The 23,896-nt window shown below is 41.0% G+C and overlaps 1 protein-coding gene across 1 annotated transcript; it reads right to left on the bottom strand.

Annotated features, from left to right (window-relative positions):
- Positions 1-321: 321 nt before the first annotated feature.
- EIF3J (eukaryotic translation initiation factor 3 subunit J) lies at positions 322-22,457 on the bottom strand. Its single transcript, XM_082647465.1, has 8 exons — positions 22,332-22,457; positions 22,142-22,245; positions 11,762-11,819; positions 11,167-11,258; positions 7,609-7,723; positions 4,542-4,703; positions 2,358-2,431; positions 322-2,012 (listed from the first exon to the last, which is right to left on the bottom strand). The coding sequence occupies exons 1-8, from the start codon at positions 22,366-22,368 to the stop codon at positions 1,881-1,883; spliced, it is 774 nt and encodes a 257-aa protein (XP_082503591.1). The 5' UTR covers positions 22,369-22,457; the 3' UTR covers positions 322-1,880.
- Between the last annotated feature and the right edge of the window lie 1,439 nt (positions 22,458-23,896).

The raw sequence follows: 23,896 nt of genomic DNA, 5'->3' as shown, positions 1-23,896 counted from the left end.
AAATGCCATGTAAAACCCCAGGACTGACCATACCAGTCCTTTGTGAATAGTGGGTGAAGAAGGAGAATTTTCACAAGGAAATTCCTATTTGAAAATAATTATTCATCTATACCATTTTATATAGATATTGGTATTAAGATCAAAAGTCCATCTTCCTCAGGATAGCTTCTACTTTAGGAGATGATACAATATTTAGTAAAGAATGCCTGTGCCTGCAGATTCCAGTTTCAAAGGAATTTAATATTATTTACACAGTTAAGGAACAGATGATACATTTCCATTTATTAGAAACTGATCTCTATAATAAAATAGATTTTAAATTCAGTGTATGTCATTATTACTGCTAAGGAAATCTTAGCCCTTGTCTACCTTAAAACAATCTTTATTGGCTGTAATTATTGCTGTGTAGTCACTGCTTTCTGTTAATTCCTCAAATCATTTAGATGGTCCTGTCTTCCACTTAGTGGTCTACAGAGCTTTGATTGAGGATCCTACTTCCCGTGTAAGAGACATTTAAAATATTTTTTGCTCTGTCCCTACTTTTGGTTCTGTGGCAGTTTAAAAAAAGACTCCAACCACAGATTTGGTTAAATTGCTTAAAAGAAAATATATAATAGAGACGATCACCCTATTCTGCTTACAGCCACAACCTGAGTTATAAGTTCAATTACTTCAAATAAATAGTTCTTCTAGGTACTTAATTAGGCCTTAGTATCTAAACAACCAACCAATTTCCCCAAATAAATAAGAAGAGGAAGGCAGCTCTATGCCTTTGTTGCTCTAGGGTGACACTATTAAGGACCTCACATCATTTTTGTTTTAAAACTACATCTACTTATCAAGCACTTATTAAGCTTTATAAGTATACAGAGAACTCTAGTCCCAAGAGCTTTGTTCTTTACTCTCCAAAAATATCTCTTGGGAGGTAACACAAAATTTAAGTCCTCACAATAGTGACTTTATTAAATTAGTTGCTTTATAAAACATTGCAGATGTCATAATTGTTAACATAACAATTTACCAAACTGTAGTTAAGTGGCGCAGTTTGCTAAACACGTTTTATAAAGGAAAGGAAATGCCAAAACCCTGTTAAAGCTGATCCACTGCAGCCTCAGAGAACAAAGGAGATTTGTTTCTCAGACACTTAAATCAGACAAATAAAATAGGTAAGGAGTTTCCCTCCCCCATCTGAAGCACTCCAGCAGTAGAATAGTCTGATAAATAGAAACTAGACAGTCTAGCATTCAAGAGATTCCACAACTTGGTAGTGCAATAATGGAGAGGTTTACCTTCTTCAGCTTCCAAGTTGGAGGGTTTTGGTCATTTAATTTTTAAGTATCAAACTAGTGCTTTTCAGCCGCCGTATCTTCATTCTGAGATAAGCAGTCTTCTTCACAATGTATTTTTAATATCCTCACGCTCAATTTTAAGACAAAGCAACTTTAATACTAGGTGCACACCACATGCCCTTGCAGCAGACTGCTTTTCTTGACAAGTTATGAAGTAGTTCAAGGAGGTATGGTTAAGGCTGTATTACTGAATGGTGCTGGTAAATACTACACAATTTTTTGTCATGTTGCAACCTTTGTTTCCAATTCAGTGACTGCTGCTATGGAATCAGATAGCAACAACATTATTAGGTCTGTTTTTTAAACTATGATTTAGTAGCAATGGAGGTTCCCAATTTTAACCCCTTGGCAGCAAGATCCAAGTTCCCTCATTTGCACATTAGCACCTAAGTGTCAAGGGGTTAATAACCAGCACAAAAGATACTGCACTTCTGATTGTAGCATTTGGCAGAACTGAAAGGAAAGGAAGTTGTGCTACATGTTGAAGGGATTGTGGGCAACAGAAAGAAGACACCAGGAGAAGATAAAACGTCACATGAAGTCTTCAAAATCTTGTACATATCCTCCATCATAACCACCATAATCTGCCAGATCATCTTTCATGGTAGCCTTTAATCCCCCTCCGGGAACCACACCTTTCTTCTTCTTTTTGGCTTTGCTTTGCTGAAGATAAAAAGAGAATTAATTCATGAGATTTTATCTACTGTGGGCATCTTATATGGTACAGCAACCCTCATAGAGTCAACAAAGCTCTGCTTCCAGAAAAAACTTAGTTCTCTAAGGGAGATCCCACACCTGACCCAGAGAAATTTCTATTATTAATTCAGGAGAACATGAACATGTCTGTAAACAAAAGGATGGTAATGGCACTCATACTCCTGTTCTATTCCAATATAAATGGTATTGGTGAAGTGCTTGACTTCTCAGGCTCCTACTACACTTGTTGAGAATATTATGCCTATACCCCATCCTTGTGTAATACACATTTCCCATGCAGCTAGCTCTTACCTTTTCTTGCTTTTGTTTTTCACTGCAAAGTACAGTCAATGAATTGGTAATCTTTTTCAAGTCATCAATTTCCACTAAAAAAAAACATACCAGTAATTTTTAAGCATTTTGGAGAATAAGTAAAAGCAAAATATACATTCTTCCATCTAATTTGTCCATCATTAACTTCGGTAACTTGGAAAGGCTATTAATTTCTCCTGTTTAACATAACACGATGGAGAATCATTCAGTCTATGGCTAGGCTCACAGATCAGAACCGTTTAAAGTAAAATGGCAAACTCAGCAACAAAAATTTATAATGAACTCTCTAATTATAATGACACTGCTCACCAGCGAGAAACTAGAAATGTCTTTATAGCTCACAATGCTCCCTACCATTTTTCCTTATCCGGTCTAAATACGCAGAGAATAACCATGACTTATGGAAATAAACATCCTTGATGCTCAGTGAGGAGTCGCTGAATGACTATGTAACGACAATTCTTTTCTTTTTTTTTTTTTTTTTGTGGTTCACGGGCCTCTCACTGCTGCGGCCTCTCCCGTTGCGGAGCACAGGCTCCAGATGCGCAGGCTCAGCGGCCACGGCTCACGGGCCCAGCCACTCCGCAGCATGTGGGATCTTCCCGGACCGGGGCACGAACCCGTATTCCCTGCATCAGCAGGCAGATTCTCAACCACTGCGCCACCAGGGAAGCCCATGTAACAATTCTTAAACCTACAGATGATAACTCCCCACCCCTTGGGGTCTCCATTTTCTAGCACAGGAATGAGAATGAAAGTGGTAGTTATCTCAGAAATCTAAGTGCCCCACCAGGAAATAAGCCCATTTAGTGGACAACACATCCTTCCATCCTTATAAAAATATAAAGCTGGAAACAGACATGAGTTTTTAGCTACCCAAAAAAAGTGTTCAGTCTGGTTAGAGAGCACCTTCAAAAACAGTAAAAATAGTATACGGAAAATAAAATACCAACTATGGGTATATCACTGATAAAATTCAGAACCTTCAGCTTAGTAATAATTTCCCAAAGAAAACCTAACTTAAAATTCATTGTGTAGGGACTTCCCTGGTGGCACAGTGTTTAAGAATCTGCCTGCCAATGCAGGGAACACAGGTTCAAGCCCTGGTTCGGGAAGATCCCACATGCCGTGGAGCAACTGAGCCAGTGCACCACAACTACTGAGCCCACGTGCCACAACGACTGAAGCCGTGCGCCTAAAGCCCGAGCTCCGCAACAAGAGAAACCACCACAATGAGAAGCCCGTGCACCGCAGGAAGAGTAGCCCCCGCGTGAGGCAACTAGAGAAAGCCCTAGTTGCGTGCAGCAACAAAGACCCAACGCAACCAGACTAATTAAAAAAAAAAAAAAACTCATTGTGTAGAATTTATTTTTCTCAATCTTAAAACAGCAGACAGGGCTTCCCTGGTGGCGCAGTGGTTGAAGAGTCCGCCTGCTGATGCAGGGGACAGGGGTTCGTGCCCCAGTCTGGGAAGATCCCACATGCCGCAGAGCGGCTGGTCCCGTGAGCCATGGCCACTGAGCCTGCACATCCGGAGCCTGTTCTCCGCAACGGGAGAGGCCACAACAGTGAGAGGCCCGCGTACAGCAAAAAATAAAAATAACAGCAGACACTAGCAAAAGCAGTCCTTCCCACCTTAGTGCTATACCACCCCAGGTTGTCACTCCCATACCCCCTGCCCCTGAAATATATGACTCAGCATGAAACCAAATCCATGGACCCAGAGAATGGGTGTCAGCTCTGCTGAGCAACTTGCACCTGGCCATGGGCTTCCTCATTTATAAAATGAACAGACACTCGCTGTGGTCTCACTCAGCTCTAAAATTCTGTATGATTTTCCCCAAAAGACACTTTGCTAGCCGCCGCCTCCAATATATAATTAGATAAAATAAGAAACTAGTGTTTTATTAGCTGTTGTGCCAACAAGCACAGATGTCTCTTTGGGAAGCCACTGTAACACTCAGAAAGCACCCTCAAAAAACAAAAACAAAACCACTCAAACTCAATGTATATCTGCAGAACAACACTCCCAAGCTAACTGCTAAAAAGCAAATCTTAAATATATTAGAGCATCCCCTCCCCTCAAAAGTCAATCTCCATTCTCCTAAGTATGATGTGCCCCTACACATCCATTCACAGAGGCCAGAGATTAGAATTACTTACATGAAATACACACATCTCGAACTAAGGCTTCCAAAAAGCTGGCATAATATAGTGATTTTTCATATTGTGTAATTTTATCTTTTAGTAACTTTCCAAACTCTGTGAAGTCATCCCTTGAAGATGGGTTCATAGCATCTATTCCATAAACTGTATTATTAACACCTGTAGGAGAAAGGGGACACAGAAAATATCAAAGATTTTTTTACTCGAACTAAGGCTTAAAAAAAACTGGCATAATATAGTGATTTTTCACATTGTGTAATTTTATCTTTTAGTAACTTTCCAAACTCTGTGAAGTCATCCCTTGAAGATGGGTTCATATCATCTATTCCATAAACTGTATTATTAACACCTGTAGGAGAAAGGGGACATAGAAAATATCAAAGATTTTTTTACTCAAACTAAGGCTTAAAAAAAACTGGCATAATATAGTGATTTTTCACATTGTGTAATTTTATCTTTTAGTATAACTTTCCAAACTCTGTGAAGTCATCCCTTGAAGATGGGTTCATATCATCTATTCCATAAACTGTATTATTAACACCTGTAGGAGAAAGGGGACAGAAAATATCAAAGATTTTTTTAAAGTTTAGAAACTAATTAGATACCTGAATAACCCTGTTATTTCATTCTAAAACAGAGGTTCTTAACCTGAGTCTATTGAAATCCTTGGACAGAATTCAAATGGTCTGTACGTAATTACTGTATCACAGGTTATTTCAATATTTTGATACCTATTTCATTATAACAGGTTTCCTTTGTAAGTAAAATCCTGTGTATTTTATGCATTTAAAGACAGTATATTAAGAAGGGGCCCAAAGGCTTCACCACACTGCCAAAGGAGTCCCTGGCACACAAGTGATGCTCTTAAAGCATCTGTCCAAGAACAGCCCACAGAAAAGTTGGGAGAGAAAGAAAAAAGCAAAGCAAACTAAGATGGTTCCTGTGAAAGTATCCAGCTAACTACAGAAGCTAAAAAAGAGCAAACCATGTGTTAAATCCCAATAGAAAAATTAACCTGGCCTAAAAGGATTACAGGCGATTAGACACTATGCTTCTGTATACTCCTCAATTATCAAGTAAATTAGATGTTAACAATAACATTGATCCAGTATTTTAGTATGAGAAACACAACATTAAAATCCTATTAACCAAATGATCACCATATGAATACATGTTTTTGCCTTTTAATCTATAACTGGTGTTCCATCTTAGAATTTATTACCACATAAACCCTCCTCTTTAATAAACACATGGGTGGCTTTTACCATTCTACAAAGACAGGATAGTGGCCAAGTGCTCTCTGTAATGAGATGACTGTGGTTAAGACATGCCAAGCACTCACCAGTGGAGCATCCATAGCAACTCTTGAGATTGCTAAAGACCCACTGAGAGATAAGGTCATACTTCCAGTGAAAAGGAGAATGATCACTACAGTCAGCCTGCTTGATCCATTTTAAAGAAGAGGAAGGAGAGGGGAGGAAAAAATCAAAATAACTAGATCCTTCTTGGCTCTAGGTTTCATTTAAAAGTTATTTAACTGTTTCAGGACTTCCCTGGTGGCGCAGTGGTTGAGACTCTGCACTCCCAATGCAGGAGGCCCGGGTTCAATCCCTGGTCAGGGAACTATATCCCACATGCATGCCGCAACTAAGAGTTTGCATGCCGCAACTAAGGAGCCCGTGTGCCACAACTGTGACCCAGCACAAGCAAATAAATATTAAAAAAAAAAAAAGTTATTTAAGTGTTTCAACACAACATTCTACTCTGAAAAGCACTCAACAGAGACAACAACAAACTTGGTTAAATGAAGTGAGAACTTTTAATTATTTCTCTGACTGTGTTTCTTACATTACCCTCTGTGCCATGTAACTATCCTCCTGGAACACTCTGAACTTATCTATTTACAGAATCCTGAACATATCTTTTATCTTACACACTAACCACAGCTGCAGGCATGGCACACAGAAATGGAAGTCCTCTAAAGATAGGGCATGGTGAAGGCCAAGAAGGGGTACAGAAAGAAAGGACCTTGAGCACAAGAAGGCACAACCAAAGCTGAATGCCCCACTGGGACCAGCATACTATTGTCTAAATCTTATCCAGACTTAAGACAACAGGACAGTCCTACAGTCCGTTCAATATTTAAATCTCAAAGCTACAGACTTCACATTTCACCCAAATTTCATCCAGCTGATACATACATTTAAAGCAGCAGTATACTTTATTTGGGTCCAATGACTTTTTTTTTTTTAAATCTTTATTGGAGTATAATTGCTTCAAAATGGTGTGCTAGTTTTTGCTCTGTAACAAAGTGAATCAGCTATACATACACATATATGCCCATATCTCCTCCCTCTTGCGTCTCCCTCCCCCCCTCCCTATCCCACCCCTCTAGGTGGTCACAAAGCACCGAGCTGATCTCCCTGTGCTATGTGGCTGCTTCTCACTAGCTATCTATTTTACAGTCGGTAGTGTATACGTGTCCATGCCACTCTCTCACTTCATCCCATCTTACCCTTCCCCCTTCCTGTGTCCTCAAGTCCATTCTCTACGTCTGCGTCTTTATTCCTATCCTGCCCCTAGGTTCTTCAGAACCATTTTTTTTTAGATTCCATATATATGTGTTAGCATATGGTATTTGTTTTTCTCTTTCTGACTTACTTCACTCTGTATGACAGACTCTAGGTCCATCCACCTCACTACAAATAATTCAATTTCGTTTCTTTTTATGGTTGAATAATATTCCATTGTATATATGTGCCACATCTTCTTTATCCATTCATCTGTCAATGGACACTTAGATTGCTTCCACAATTACTTTTTATCTTAATCACCTTTTATACAATACTCAAATTATTCAAAAATCTGAACATGTATCTCACTCTACCTTAAGTAATGAAATCTCAAATATAAACAAAAGAGATTAAAAACTGTTTTCTACTATCTAAATTAGCCAGTATCATGTTTCTTCAAAAAAGGTGTTTTCTGAATTTTCGTAACTAGTAAGACTTCCATAGTATCACTTGGAACTTCAATACTGCACTGTTATCAAACCCCCACTTACCAAAAGTTTCTTTCGCTAATTCGAGGTCTGCCTCTTCCTGTAATTTCTTTAGCCGCAGTTTATCTGCTAATTGTTCGTCTGGTGTTAGCACTTTAGGTTCTTCAGGTTCTTCTAACTAAAATGAGACAGCAATGAAGTTTTAAAAGGGCTGGGATTATAATGGACCCAGAACATTTCTGTATTGTATGAATTTTTTTTCTAGACACATATAAATAATAGCAAACACTTATAAAGTGTTTACTGTATTTCAGGCATTCTTATCCCAATTTTACAGGAAAAACACCTGAGGCACAGAGAGGGTAAGCAACCTGCCCATGGTAACAGAAGGTTACTCAGGTGGTCATGTGACAGGTTTCAGATTTGAAGACTGGGTTTATTTTGTGGTAATGTTTTTAATTAAGGAATTGAGATTGCAGACAAGTTGAAAATGGCACTCTCACATACTTTAGCTAAGACTGTATATTGAAACAACCTTTCTAGGGTAACTTGGTAATATTTATCAAGTCTTAAAAATATTCTTATATGCTTTAATCAAATAATTCCACTTGTAGGTATTCATCTTAAGAAACCAAAGCTGCATACAAATATTTAACCAAAAGGAGGTCAAATGGGGTATTATTCATAATATCAAATAAATTTAGAGATGATCTAAATGTTCCACAACAGAATGGTTAAATAAAGTATATGGCACATCCATATGACAATACAATGTAGACAGAAAAAATATTTTTTTCGAAGAATTAGAAAAACATTTCCCCCCATTTATCTTTTTGTTCCACTTCTCTGAGATGACAGTTAACAGTTTAGTTTATATCCTTTCTATATACTGTAATATAATTTTCTACAATATGTTACTTACTACAAGGGGCTATCTTTGATAATATTTATCAAAGTGGGAAAAAGATGAAGGGAATTTGTGCCATTCATGGTTATCCATGCCTGTGCAGTTCGAAGAGTTTGATTCAGAAGTCCACTTCTGAAATAGGTCACATTTTATTTCTCATGGAGAAGATGAAATAAGAAAGGTCATGGGCTTCCCTGGTGGCACAGTGGTTGAGAGTCTGCCTGCCGACGCAGTGGACACGGGTTCGTGCCCCGGTCCGGGAAGATCCCACATGCCGCAGAGCGGCTGGGCCCGTGAGCCATGGCCGCTGAGCCTGCGCGTCTGGAGCCTGTGCTCCGCAACGGGAGAGACCACAACAGTGAGAGGCCCGCATACCGCAAAAAAAAAAAAAAAAAAAGAAAAAAAAAAGAAAGGTCATGATGCCAAGTTAGGAAATCTCAGAACACTTTCTCGAAAGAAAAAGGGAAATATCTCAATTGCCTTAGTAGACCTGAACATCATTTCCTGCATCAAAATTGAATATATCTTAACTCAATACTTGACCTAAGATAAAATTAATTTACGCAAACTAAGGTTTCTTTACGTTGGGACTAATATCAAGATACAACAAAATAAGTATAATTCTAACTTCAATGACCAAGAAAGATCAAATCAATACAACTTCTTAGACTGAGCTATAAGAATCCATTGCTTGTTCTGATCATATAAACACACATGTAGGGACTTCCCTGGTGGCGCAGTGGTTAAGAACCCGCCTGCCAATGCAGGAGACACGGGTTCAATCCCTGGTCCGGCAAGATCCCATATGCTGCAGAGCAACTAAGCCCGTGTGCCACAACTACTGAGCCTGCGCTCTAGAGCCTGCAAGCCACAACTACTGAGCCCACGTGCCACAACTACTGAAGCCTGTGTGCCTAGAGACCATGCTCCGCAACAAGAGAAGCCACCACAATGAGAAGCTTGCACACTGCAATAAAGAGTAGCCCCGGCTTGCCGCAACTAGGGAAAGCCCTCGTGCGGCAACAAAGACCCAGCGCAGCCAAAAATTAATTAATTAAAAAGCATACATGTAGGTATTTTTAGATATACAAATTATTAAAAAGCATCTAAAATGTTCCTGACTTGGGGAAAACAGACATTCTCACACATTGTTGGCCATGATAATTTGCTACTAAAAAGGAATTTTAGTAGCTGATTCCAGGCCTAGGGGAGTCTACCAGATAAGCCAGGCATTACTTTTTTTTTTTTTTTTTAATTTTTATTTATTTTTGGCTGCATTGGGTCTTTGTTGCTGCACGCGGGCTTTCTCTAGTTGCGGTGAGCGGGAGCTACTCTTCATTGCAGTGCGCGGGCTCTCACTGCGGTGGCTTCTCTTGTTGCGGAGCACGGGCTCTATGTGTGCGGGCTTCAGTAGTTGTGGCTCATGGGCTCTAGAGCGCAGGCTCAGTAGTTGTGGCGCATGGGCTTAGCTGCTCTGCAGCATGTGCGATCTTCCCAGACCAGGGCTTGAACCTGTGTCCCTGCATTATTGGCAGGCAGATTCTCAACCACTGTGCCACCAGGGAACCCCCGGGCATTACTTATTGTGCCAGAAAACAAGGGACCTTTCAAAGACTAATGGAGTTCTGTCAAAAGGATGAAGATAGGAACAGCTTTGAGGGACCCCTACTGTCCAATGTTGGGACAATTTAAGCATCAAAAAAAAAAATCACTGTGGGCTTCCCTGGTGGCGCAGTGGTTGAGAGTCCGCCTGCTGATGCAGGGGACACGGGTTCATGCCCCGGTCCAGGAAGATCCCACATGCCGCGGAGCGGCTGGGCCCGTGAGCCATGGCCACTGAGCCTACGCGTCCGGAGCCTGTGCTCCGCAACGGGAGAGGCCACAACAGTGAGAGGCCCACGTACCGCAAAAAAAAATAAAATAAAATAAAATAAAAAATAAAATAAGAAAGCTTGCCATGATCTATGGCAAGATTTCCATGATATATTAAATAAAGCAAGATGAAAACTATAAAAATTGGGAGGAATATGACTATACAGTTGTATACAAATGTACAAAATCACCTTGGAGACATCATAAACCAATATTTACTTATGGGATAGAGGAAGAGAAACAGGACAAATGAGTGAAGAGTTGGGAGTGCTTCTTAATACCGTTCTGATTTTTGAATCATGTAAATGTGTTTTCTATTCAAAAAGCAAGTAAATTAACACAAAATTCCTGATATTGCTCCAAATAATCAAGAACAAAAACATTTATACAGCACATGGCAGAGAAATGGACACTTTCTGTATTCACTCAAAATGTACACTGCAAAAAAAAAAAAAGACTAATCACAGCTAGAGAGAACTGCAGGCACTGACAAAAATCACTGACTATGGTCACAACACAGTCATGTTCCAAAATGTCTGTGAAAACTTAAAAAGGCATTCTAATACATACAGCTTCTGGGTTTGGTTTTTGCAAAAACCACAAATTCAGTTTGTTTGGGATCATCTTATCTGACAGTATCCATTTATAGTCTTTACAAAGCCCTTCAAATGATTAGGTAATATTGCCTATTAAGATACTGCACCACTACTGATGTGAGAATTCTATATTTTAGAAAATAAATAGTACTATTTATTAGGTAATATTAGGTAATACTGCCTGTTAAGATGCTGCACCACTACTGATGTGAGAATTCTGTATTTTAGAAAATAAATAGTACTTACCCTCTTTTTAATTTCTTCTTGCCTTTTCTTCTGCTGCCGTTCTTTCTCTTTTATCTTCTCTGCTGTTTTTTTCTTTTCTGAAATTTTTACTTCTGAAAGTAATGTTTTAATCACAGTTATCTTGAATACTTTCCAGTTTATGAATGAGACAGACATGATACTTATATACTTCAAGAGACCAAACCTCACCCAGCTCCAATTTCATATGGTGATTTCCTGGCAAATAAGAATAGGAAAGTTCTGGGACTCTTCCTTTCTCCTCTCTAATCTGATGCCTAAGATCCAAACATCTCCCTTCTTATCTCCCTACAGTCCTTTAGGCAGGACTTAGATCATTCAACTATGATGCCTTATTTTTTACTCTCCTTTAACAAAAGCACTCAAACAGAAATTTGGCAGGTATCTAATCTGATTATGTTTTGAGGAGAGAGAAGAGATACAGGGAGAAGAGAATGAAGTGGGAACGGAAAGATGTTTGGTTTCTAAAAATAACCAAAATTTCTGATTTTGTAGGCATTTTCTCATTTGTCTTAACATAAGCGTCAGATGTTCACTAAGATATAAAACCAAAAATGGAAGAACCGCAATGGCTTACCTGGCTTTACTTCTGCTTCTTCTTTTTTTTCATCATCATCATCATCATCCCAGTTATCCTAAAGAAAAGGACCTCCGTTAATAATTCTTGCATGTTTACTTTTCCACGTGATCTTTATTATTAGCTTGTCTAACTCCACAGAAACAAGTTTGTTGGGGGTTTTTTTTTGGTGTTGCATTAAATTTATAAATTAATTTCGGGAGAACTGACATCTTACAATGTTGAACTGCCCTAGCCAAGAAAAAGGGCTATCTTTCCATCTGTTCAAGGCTCCCTCTGTATCTTTCAAGGAGTGTTTTAAAGTTTCTCTTAGAGGTTTTGCACATTTCTCTTTAGGTTTATTCCGAACTATTTCATCATCTCTGTTGCCACTGTAAATATATTTTTTTTTCCTTTTATGTCCTCTAACCAGTTACTAGTTTAGTATAGAAAAGCTATTGGTTTTTGTATATTAATTTTATACCTTGCTACCTTACTAAATTCATTTCACTTAAGTTAGTTCCATCATTGATTTTCTAGGGTTTTCCCAGGTGTACTACCATATCATCTGCAAACAAGAGATAGCTTTATTCCTTCTTTATCAATTCGTGTGCCTCCACAATTGATTTTTCTTATCTAACTGCACTGGCAAAACCTCTAGTACAGTGTGAATGAACAGTGGCAGAGAAAATGGGCATCATTGCTTTGTTCTTCTCTTATTGGAAATGCCTCTAGTGTTTTCCCCATTAAGTGCTACGTACCCCACCACATTTATGCAGTAAAATTTAATCTTTTCTTTTATTCCCTCTGGATTCCAAGTCAATTAGAAAGTCTTTTTTTTTTTTTAATTTATTTATTTTTGGCTGTGTTAGGTCTTCGTTGCTGCACGCGGGCTTTCTCTAGTTGCGGCAAGCGGGGGCTACTCTACGTTGAGGTATGCAGGCTCCTCACTGCGGTGGCTTGTCTTGTTGTGGAGCACAGGCTCTAGCCGCGCAGGCTTCAGTAGTTGTGGCTCGCGGGCTCTAGAGCGCAGGCTCAGTAGTTGCGGTGCACAGCCTTAGTTGCTCCGCGGCATGTGGGATCTTCCCAGACCAGGGCTCAAACCCGTGTCCCCTGCATTGGCAGGTGGATTCTTAACCACTACACCACCAGGGAAGCCCAGAAAGTCTTTTCTTAAAGCAAGGAATTTTCTTCTAGAACATGTATGCTTTCATTGTTTTTTCATTTAGATCTCTGATCCACTGGAGGTTTTTCTTTTGTATGGTGTGAAGTATGGATCTAATTTTATCTTTTTCCAAATGGTTACCCACTGTCACAGCACCTTGGAAAGGTCCACCTTTCCAATATTTTCTAACGATAAATGGAGTGTAATCTCTAAAAGTTGTGAACCACTATGTTGTACACCTGAAACTTATAATATTGTAAATCAGCTATATCTCAATTTTAAAAAAAGTCCATCTTTGCCCTGTGATTTACTATATACTAAATTTTCTTAGGTACCTAGTCTATTTCTGTTTTCTATTCTATCGCACTGGTCTGTTGTCTCTTCACGTACCAGCACCGACTGTTTTGATTAGAGGCTTTATCGTATGTAAGCTGGGGCTAGTCACCCCTTGCAGGTTTTCAGGATTTTTTTACTGTTTTCCTGGCCATTCTTGCACATTTGTTTTTCCATAGGAATTTTTATATCAACTTGTCTAACTCCACAAAAAAGCTTCTCCATTAACAATTAAAACACAAGACAACCAAGCCAAAACTAACAGCCTCTCTTAAATAATTCAGTTGTTTTAAATGAAAAACTGAGCAGTCTTTATACTTCTTACTTCCCCAAATGTAAAAGCATCCAACACTCTAGCTAATGGCTTGATTATTTCAAGCAATATTCCATACAACACAACCCTGGTTAATGAATTAAATCTTTATAAAAATTTAAGCCCAACACTATAAATCAACTATACTTCAATTTTAAAAAATTAAATTAAAAAAAAAGTTAATCCCAGTATTAGAAAAGTCAAGAGCTGATCAACAGCTTCATGGAACCCACTCCCTAACTTGGGCGGGGCACTTTAAGGTGGATCTATACTGTCTTTACAGTCACAGTCACTGGGCAAAATATAAACCAATTATCAAACAATTTTCTAAAGGCTCCACAGAATTTAGAAGGTTTAATAGACAAAGACACAGCCCTGTGTTTAAATAGGCTTTAATCTATAGGTAGCCTGACCACTGTCTCAACAACCGCCAGGCACACCAGGACACGCCCACTGGAAGCTGAGCCACAGCATGGCAGGTGCAAAGCAGGAGGCCCTGATGCTACTGGAAGAGGCAGAAGCTGACTAATGTGCCATAACTATGACACCAAGCTTCTGGTTTTTAACAAGACAGGTCATAAATCTGAATCAGCAGCCTAGGTATATAAACTAACCAAGCCTTGATTCTTAATAAAAATCTGTAAATCCAAAGAAATAAAAAATCCTGATTAAGGCTGCCATGGGGTCTGCAAGCAGTGGGAAGAACTTTGTACAAAAGCATTTTTATAATAACTTTACCTTCGCAATTTAACCCTTAGTTCATAGTTAACAAACAGAATGAAAGCAAACCAGCTAGTCATTGTTTGAACATCTAAAATACTAGATTAGAAATTAGACAGCAAACGTTTATATTACCCTGCTGGTTTGCTTAAGTGCTTGTATCAATACACCATAGTACAAAAGGAACCAGAGAGCTAAATATAAAAGTTAACTACTACCAGGAGTTTTTTGTCATTTTAATCTTCACAGAACACAGGAAAGCTGGGTCTGTGAGTGATATGCTGCTTAGATGGTGCTTCAGATAAAAGGACCAACTGCTTACTTCCAGGGGATGTTTATTTATAACTCCCTACTAATAACAGTGATGATGATAATAATAATAGATAGCATTTACTGAGGGCTTACTTTGCACCAAGCACTGTGCAACGTACTTTATGTTTTATTTTTACTTTTTAAATTTTGGCTGCACAGAGAGGCTTGTGGGATTTTAGTTCCCCAGCCAGGGATTGAACCTGGGCCCTTGGCAGTAAGAGCACGGAGTCCTAACCATTGGACAGCCAGGGAATTCCCCAAAGGATTTTACATATAGTAACAGTTAACCCTCACAAAAGTTCTGTAAGTAAGGTGGTGTTATCCCTACTTTACATGTAAGTACACTAAGGCCCAGAGATAGCTATCCCACAATCCGAATGGAAAAATAATGAAGGAACCTGTTTTGAACAGGCCAAAGTTCCTTTAAAGCGTCATATTAAACATGACTTCTTACCTGAGTGCTGAAGTATAAAATATATGTCTGGGAACTAGGTCCCTCCACACCAAAATTTGTTCTTTCAATTAGTTCTGGAATGAGGTCCCCTGGAATTTCAAGGAACCCCATATCAAAGAGAAGGGTTACAGTACATACTAAGATATGCCCAGCTACAAATATGTCAATTATTCATCTCAAATTGCCTGTGCTAGATTTCCACTAATTTTAACAAATGAGTCTAGCAGCCTCTGGTACTAGGAGGCCAAGAAGGGAGAGGTATAGCTGAAAATGAGCAGCTCCATCCCAGTAACTCCAACATAGAGAAACAGCACAACAGAGTAACATTTCTGTTCAATGCTGATGTGCCTCAGTTCCCTTTACCAGTAAAACATCACCCCACCCATATCACTGCTCCTTCAGTATCTCATTCGCACTAACTCTATGCCCCACCTCTACCCCGCCCTGGTTTCCCTATCAAAGAATAAACCTTATTCCAGACAGTCATTACATTGTCCCATCAGTGCAAGCATAACAAGGCTACAGAGAATTCCACCACAGAATGGATTTCAGTAGCAAAAACAGTGGTTCCTAATAAGTCCTGGAAACAACCATGACATCTGCTCCTCAGTTCATAAAAGGACCATGAAAGGCACCCTCACCCCAGACTGCCTGAAACAGTAATAACTGCCCTGAAGTTATTCCTATACTGGGGACAAGTTCCTAAAGAAGGGAGCATAGTGATGTCAGCAAAAAGAGCCTGGCCATACTTCCAAATAGATGCAATCCCAAAAGCAGAAGGCCAGGTAGCTTTCCCCCAGAACTTAAAGAGTTTTTGCATCCTTAGTTATAAAAGTAAATGTATAAAAGTAGAATGTCTATATCTGCCTAATTTTCCATAAACATCAGGACTTTGTAAATACTGGCAATAAATTCAGATAAAATGTAAGAAGGGTTCCAAGAGAAACACCTAAAATGAACACTTAAAATAGGGAGTTAAGTCTATAGTTTTGTAAGCCCTAAATGGTTGTTTTTGGTTCAAGAGATTACCTATAAATACCCAGTTAAATTCTTTACCCAATTATCATTGGTAGCCAATAACTCTTCCAACTATAATATCCGATCTATCTCCAAAAGTATTAACCAGGCTGCTCTCCTAAAATGGCCAGCTTCCTCAGAAGAGAGGCTGTTGATAAACTACTCACTTATCTATACTCATGTTCTACAGACACACACCCAGCATCATTTCAGCCATTTCTCTGAAAGGGATGGCTGCTTTTCAAGTTTAAAATCTGCTTCCCAATCAAATATGACTAAGAACTGAAAACATAACATAAAAAATTTAAACCCTGCTTTCTTTATTCCTAATAATGCAGTCAGTAGTTGGCCAGTCTGTCATTTTTATAATGTACAACTACAGAATGTCACATGCAATGAGAGAACACATTTAGGGCTGAAAATGTTTTCCAACTTAAGCAAGATATATTTATAGATCGTCAAATAGAAGTAGCTTCAAATGAGCAGTAAATTTCTTCTGTCCCATAGCAATAGTCCATTAACTAACATATACTCCTCCCCCTTTCTTCTTTAGTTTGGTTTAGATAAAGCATAATCTCTTGCAGTAAGAGTCATTTACTGGTGTTCTGTAAGCTGTACCAACCTGCTCTGAGATGCCTCAGAACTCTGTAGTGAGCTCCTGCCATGGCTAGACCCGCCAGGAAACTTTAGTTCTTAAAAGAAGCCCAAATATTCTTCCATCACCTCAGAACTATGATGGTCTCTGGAAGCCAAGGTACCTGCCTCAATAAATTCTACTTCACTTAAGTCAATTCATTAAGTTTTTAACACCCTACTATGGCTCAGCACTCTGCTGAATTCCATCTTAATGCTGACCTGTCTCATATTTGGAACTGTTATCAATTCTACTTTAAATTCCTGGCTAAGCTAGATCAAGAACAAGACACTGAACTCTAAACAAGTGGCTTATTTATTTTCAATGGTCCAGCATGACAAATATATTAGGTAAATATTTTTCAGTATTTTTTTTTGCCTTTTAAATTCTTAAGATGTCATTTATTGTGTTTTTCTTTAAAAAAGGAAAAAACAAAACAAAAATGTAAAATGAGATTCAAATTGCAAAACAAAGGCGAATACAGAGGCACAAGTGGAGGAGTTTACTCGATAGAAACAAGGTAGCCGAGTCTAATTATGGCGAACTGGGTGGGGGGCCGGGAAGGAGTAATGGATGCCTTATTGTAAAAATAACCATCCTAACTAAAAACTTACTAGTTTATAAAAAAAACTGTCAGGGTATTGAAATGATATAATTGGTATTTTCTTCAAAATAATCTGGTTGGGGGAGGAGAGCAGTAAGTGGGGATACAGAAGATAAAAGATTGGTCATGGTTTTTAAAAATTTTATTTTTCTTTATTTTATTTTTTGGCTGTGTCGGGTCTTAGTTGTGGCACGCAGGCTACTCTCTAGCTGTGGTGTGCAGGTTCTCTCTCTAGTTGTGGCGTGCAGGCTCCAGAGTGGGTGGGCTCTGTAATTTGCAGCACATGGGCTCTCTAGTTGAGGCGTGTGGGCTCAGTAGTTGCGGCACGCAGGCTTAGTTGCTCCGTGGCATGTGGGATCTTAGTTCCCTGACCAGGGATCGAACCTGCGTCCCCTGCATTGGAAGGCAGATTCTTTACCACTGGACCACCAGGGAAGTCCCTGGTCATGGGTTTATTAAACTTTTCTTTCCACTTCTTTATATGTTTAGAACTTCTCATAAGTTACACACACACACTTCCAGATACCCATTTCCTAGCAAAATGCCACCTTCTGAGAATTTCCCAGCAACCTCCAATTTCTTTGAAATACAGATGCCCTACTTCAGAAGTACTGTTTCCAACGCTTAAAAATGTCCTTACTCTGGTAGATATAAACTATTAACCAGGATAGGATCCTCACAGACAGTTGAATGGGCATGATGTGGCAGGCAGTTTTCAACTAAGTCAGCTCTCTAGGATCTTTTTTTGTTTGTTTTTGTTTGTTTGTTTGTTTTTGCAGTACGCTGGCCTCTCACTGTTGTGGTCTCTCCCGTTGCAGAGCACAGGCTCCGGATGCGCAGGCTCAGCGGCCATGGCTCACTGGCCTAGCCGCTCCGCGGCATGTGGGATCTTCCCGGACCGAGGCACGAACCCGTGTCCCCTGCATCAGCAGGCGGACTCTCAACTACTGCGCCACCAAGGAAGCCCTCTCTAGGATCTTTTAAAGAAATTCTGTAATAACATTACAGAAGCAAATGTCTGAGATGATTGATCACAGCCAGAAGTTTTCTCAAAACAAACTCCACACCCTTTGAATAAATCTAGCTTCTAATCTGTTTTACTGAAATGATGGGATACTAGTAAAATGGAGTAAAAGTTGTATTGTTCCTGCATGCAGTGGGTAGGTACTCACTGCCTTCTTTCTTTCTTTTTTTCTATCTATCTATTTGGCTGCGTTGGGTCTTCGCTGCTGCACGTGGGCTTTTCTCTAGTTGTGGCGAGCAGGGGCTACTCTTTGTTGCAGTGCACAGGCTCCAGGCGCACAGGCTTCAGTAGTGGTGGCATGTGGGCTCTAGAGCGCAGGCTCAGTAGTTGTGGCACACGAGCTTAGATGCTCCACAGCAAGTGGGATCTTCCCAGACCAGGATCGAACCTGTGTCCCCTGTACTGCCAGGCAGACTCTTAACCACTGTACCACCAGGGAAGTCTGTGCCTTCTTAATCAACATAGCCTACACATCATTCCAGCAATGGGGAAGGAGTCCAGAGATATATGCCAAGAAAATAATTCCTCCCACTGCCTCTACATAACATCAGGATAGTACAGAAAGGGAATATAAAGCTAATGTGACAGGAAAGTACGCTCCCTAGTTCTTACCTTTTCACTGGGAAGAAGCATAGACTCCCCCCCAACCATGAATATTAAAAATTCTACAGTTTCACCTATACGCACTGCCACTTTCAGACAGCTATCTGAAAAGTCAAGGGCAGCAAAATGCTATATCTACTGAAAAACAGTAAACTACTGAAGCAAGTTACTGTAACGAGGACCTCAGTTTTCCTTTCGTTTCTCAGGACACTACAAATGACATTAAACCTATACTCTTAAAGGTTAAACACTAGATGCTGACATAAACTGAAGAACTTACTGTTTCTACATACCTTACTTTTGAAGGACTTTTAAAAAATTCACATACTGTATTATTTAAGGACTATGATTATTCGATCTCATGGTAACTAAACCTTGTTAGCATCTCCTTACAAAAGGATTAAACGCTAAAACATTAGAATTCAGAAATTTGGTATTATAGGTAACCCTCACTTTTTAAAGTTCACTTTATGCCACTTCGCTTTTTCGAATGACCTTCATTAATAACTGTGTTCACTAAGTGAAAGAAATCCAAACAGGATTTTCGCTTTTATTACAAGTGAAAATAGCATTCGTTTTTGCACTGAGACATTATAGAGGCAGCGTGCACCCAAGCAGCAAGAGTGGCACCGCCAAGGCCAAGCTCCTTCTCCACCAAACTACTCAGCATCTCAGCATCAAGCTGCCATAGCTTTGAACTGTGTCTGCGAGCATCTGTGCTTTACCTTGATTCATCCTGTGCATTTGTTAGCAAGATGTGTCCTAAGGCAATTGCTTCTTTCAGCTTAGGGAAGGTTTCATAGGAATGCTCTACTTTTGGATAGCAGGGAAAACCTGTACTCACTACCATTCAAGGTGACAAATTTCAACTCTAGATTGGTAACCTCTGAGCAAGCAAAAACTTGCTTGATAACCATGGTCATTCAGTTCAAAACAAAAAATTCACAGTAAACAGCCACCGTGGAGAGAACTTACTCCTACTGAGCTTAAGCTTATTTGTGAGCGTGGCACAAAAATAACCCCAGCTACTCGATCTAAACAACCTAAAGATATTTTCCATTAGCCAGAAAAATATTCTCTCTTGCAGAGAGAGAGAATTAACATTTACTGAGTGCCTACCAAGTGCCAGGCAACTCTGCTTAATGCTTAATATTATCTCATTTAAAGTGCAAAATAATCCTCTGAGGTAGCTTCTGTAATGACAAGATTGGGAAATGGAAGAGAAAGAAAAAAGTATTAAAAAACTGGTTCATGACCACAAACAGAAAATGTCAAGGCAAAAATATAGATCCAGGTCTGTCTATTCCAAACTACTAGGAATCAAACTACTCCATGAACACCTTAACTTGGAAATCTTGAAGAAACTCAACAGAAATAAACCAGCATTTCAACATGGAAATAAAATGGACAAGTTCAGCTTTCTACTCCAATATCAACTTCAAAGTTTATGTAAAAGAAATAAGCTACTTGTATAAAAGAAAGAAATTCTGCACTAAAAGAGTGCAAAGAGGTGAGATGACCTTTAGGGTACATAAGATTTACCTTTTTGTAAATAAGATTTACAACTTATAAATCTCCAAAATTAGTTCCAAGTGGTCAGAATTATATTTATCAGGATTGACACCATTTAGATACAATAATTTCAGTCTTCTTCATGATATCAGTCCAGACTACTTCATTCAAACTTCATTATCTGATAATTCTTTTCTGATTTCTCTAGTCGTTTCTTCTCACTTATTCCCAATTTTCATAACAGATGTCTTAACTCCTACATCCACTCTGCACAGAAAAAGTGAAAGGACAAATCTGAACTAAAGACTCAAAACAGAAAATCTGCTACAATGTAGGGAGGTAACTAATATCTTGCAATGAGGCTGATAACACAATCCATTCCTACGTCTATACAACATTTAAATGAAGCATTTAAGTATCTTCACAATAGTATTGCTCATTTATTAAACCCAAGATTTGCAAAGCTCTTGTCATCCCTGAACCTCACAAGCTGTTCAATGAATTGGACATCCACCTCATCAGACTCAGGTAAAATGTAACACAAGCAGTATTAACACAAAATTGAGTGATTACCTAGCTTAAATTTTTTTTCAACCCAAGCAGAAGGATTTGTAGGGTTGTTAGCATGAGCTGAAGGGTAGAAGTTAGAAGAGTAAAACATTCACCGAATGAATCAAAACCATAAACCACCATTTTCCAACTCATACTAAACCTTATCTTCACAAAAATAAAAAGATTTTGAGAAGTTTGTTAGTAAGAGTCTTAACATTCTGTGCTTGAGACTTTTGTAGCTACCTGAAAAACAAAAACGAATGCAGTAGTCATAATGTCATCTGAAGCCCCCAGGAGTTCTCAAAAACAAACGAAGACGGTAAATCAGGTTCAAATCTATAAGGCATAGGAAAAACAACCAACCACCAAAAAAAACACAAAACACTGACTCCCTCGTCTTCTCCAACCACCAAATCTTCACTATTTCCTTATGCGTTCGTGTGTAAATGAATAACAGGTCGCTGTGTGGACTACCCAGGTTTCTCATCACTAACTGCTAGCTATCTCAGTACTCAGTTCATCCTTTTACCACAGGATGGGAGAAGGGAGGCTAAAAATTATTGCATTTGTGTGGGGGAAAAAAAAAAGGTGGCTAAAATTAAACCACAGTATTTCACTCATCTAACACCTCGAACAAACTCTACAAATGAGCCTTCGGGGATATAAATGAGTTATTGGCCCTGGGGAGACCTGAGCTTGAAAGGGCAGGTGGGTTGCAAGACTTTCCATATGGGATAAGCCAGGGGCTCCATTCTCAGCTTCCCAGTCTCATCCCCGCGAGCAACTCCAGACCGCGAAGTTTGCACGTGGGCCGGTCCAGCAGCTGCTGTCACCTCCCGTCGCCAGTTGGCGGGTGGGATCCAGGCCGGAGCGCAGACCTTCAAAGAAGGTCTGGGGCTAGGGCTAAGGCTAGGGCTGGGGCCAGCGACTCGTTAGGGAAGTTCAACAGACCACGCTGCCCGCCTCCGGCCCATATGGCCGGCGAAAGGAGGGGAACAGGGCACCGCCAGGCCCTACGCTCGAGCCTAGACCCACGGCCCGCAGGCCCGGGCGGCGCCCCTGGGCCCACAGTCCGTCCGCCCGCCCGTCGGCGGGCAACTCTGCCCGCGACAGCGCCAGCCCGCTCCAACACTGCTCGGAGCCCCGGCCCGCACCCACCTTGACGTCCTCGTCCTCGTCCTCGCCTTCCCAGCGGTCCCCGCCGGCGGTGCCGCCGCCCCCCACCTTCCGCACCGGGTCTTCCACGGAGAACGTGTCCGCGTCTACGGAAGAGAGCGAGCCACGTTAATGCTTGCCTGGGTGTGGAGCCAGCGCCGGCCCAGGCCTTGCTCCCGGAACTTCTCCTCACCCCAGGAGTCGGAGTCCCCCGCCGCTGCCGCCGCCATCTCGAGCCGGGTGTAAGCGTGTGCAAGTAGAGAGCGAGCAAAGAGCTAGCGCGGCGGATGTGAGTCACTGGATCTGCTCTCGTTGACCGCCGCAGGGCACGCTGGGACCTTGGCTGACTGAACGCCAGGGCCCAGGCCCCGCCCCTTCTGGCGGCGGCTGGGGCGACGTGCGCGCGGGCCGGAAGGGGCGCGGAATGCGGCGGGCGAGGCGGAGCGTCCTGTACTCCACGCCCCGGGGAGGTCCTGTGGGCTAGTGGGGTGGGGAGAGAGGAAGGGGCTGAGGGAAGGCACCCAATCCTGGGCCCTGGGAAGGAAATGTAAGTGCGGGAAAGTTAGCAGGGCGGTACCTTGCCTGGCGCTGGGCTCTCGCCTGTCCTCTCCACCCCTCCCCTGCCAACCCCATCCGCGCCCCAACCAGTCGGATGCGCCCTTCCTCTGGTCACACGGATCGCCTCTCGCTGCCGCTGGCTGACACCTAGGAGACCCACAGCCTCTCCACGCCGCACTCAGAAGCGGGCTCTGAACTCCACGCCCACCTGTGGGGGCGGTGGATTGGCCTCCCCGATCACTGGAGGGCGCGGTTGCGCTGGGCGAGGTGGGGTCCCTCTGGAAGCCGGGGTACGCAGGGCTCCCGGGAAGAAGCGAGCGGAGAGGGCCGAGCTCCTGGCAGCCTTCCCAGCCAGGGTGCTCAGAGTCAGCTCCTTGCACACTTGCCTCCAGTTCGTCACGAAGGGATCGAAGGCAGCCCCAGTGCTCAAGGATTTTCCCTTCCTTTGAGCTCCTTGAAGCCAATACATGATTCATTCTTTCGCAGAATAATTTCGGAACTCGGTCTGCGCTAAGCATAAACTCTAGCCTTGCCCTAAAGGAGCGCACAATCAAGTAGCAAAAATAGACATGTAAACAAATTTCGACACAGTGCGATGACTGCAACAAAAAGAAGCATTGCGAGGTTAGATGTAAATGGGTAACATTAACCGCGGGGGGCGGGCGGGGAGCGGTAGGCCACTTGAAAGGCTTCGGGAGGGTAAGCACTGCAGTAACGAGTTTTAAAGACCAAGTGAAATTTGCTCCAGTGCATTTCCCGTAGAAAGATTGCATGTGGTCCCTGGTCTGACTGAATGGCGCAATTGGAGATAAGCTGAACAGGTAAACTGATCGTAATAAAGGGTTTAAGATGGGTTAACCTGCACTCTGTCCTTCGGGCCATTGGGCTCCACTGCAGGATTTTCAGAGGCGTGCAGTTTCAGATATTTTTATTTTGTTTTTGTTGTTTTCTTAATTTATTTTTGAATATGTAACACACGTACTTGGTACAACGTTCAAGTTATAAAAGGGTATACACAGTGATCAGCCATTCTGTTTTTTCTGGTGGCAACTATTGTTTCCCATTTCTTGTGTACCTTTTCAGAGTCTACAAATAGTACACATTTTATAAAAGATGGTCTTCCAAAAGATATCCTACAGCCCACTTACTCAAAGTTTGTTCCTGATCAGCAACACCTGGGAGCTTGTCAGAAATGTAGAA

The sequence above is a fragment of the Grampus griseus genome, assembly GCF_964374135.1.
Source record: "Grampus griseus genome assembly, chromosome: 2".
NCBI lineage: Eukaryota > Metazoa > Chordata > Mammalia > Artiodactyla > Delphinidae > Grampus > Grampus griseus.
Note: the sequence above shows the minus strand (reverse complement) of the source record. Positions and strands in the feature narration are given on the sequence as shown.

Excerpts from the sequence above, each read along its gene's own strand:
- EIF3J (XM_082647465.1), bottom strand. The coding sequence starts at position 22,368 with ATGGCGGCGGCAGCGGCGGGGGACTCCGACTCCTGGG. Across the intron at positions 11,820-22,141 it reads ACGAGGACGAGGACGTCAAG|GATAACTGGGATGATGATGA; the intron begins GTGGGTGCGGGC and ends CCTTTTCTTTAG. Across the intron at positions 2,013-2,357 it reads AAAAACAAAAGCAAGAAAAG|CAAAGCAAAGCCAAAAAGAA; the intron begins GTAAGAGCTAGC and ends TTTTATCTTCAG.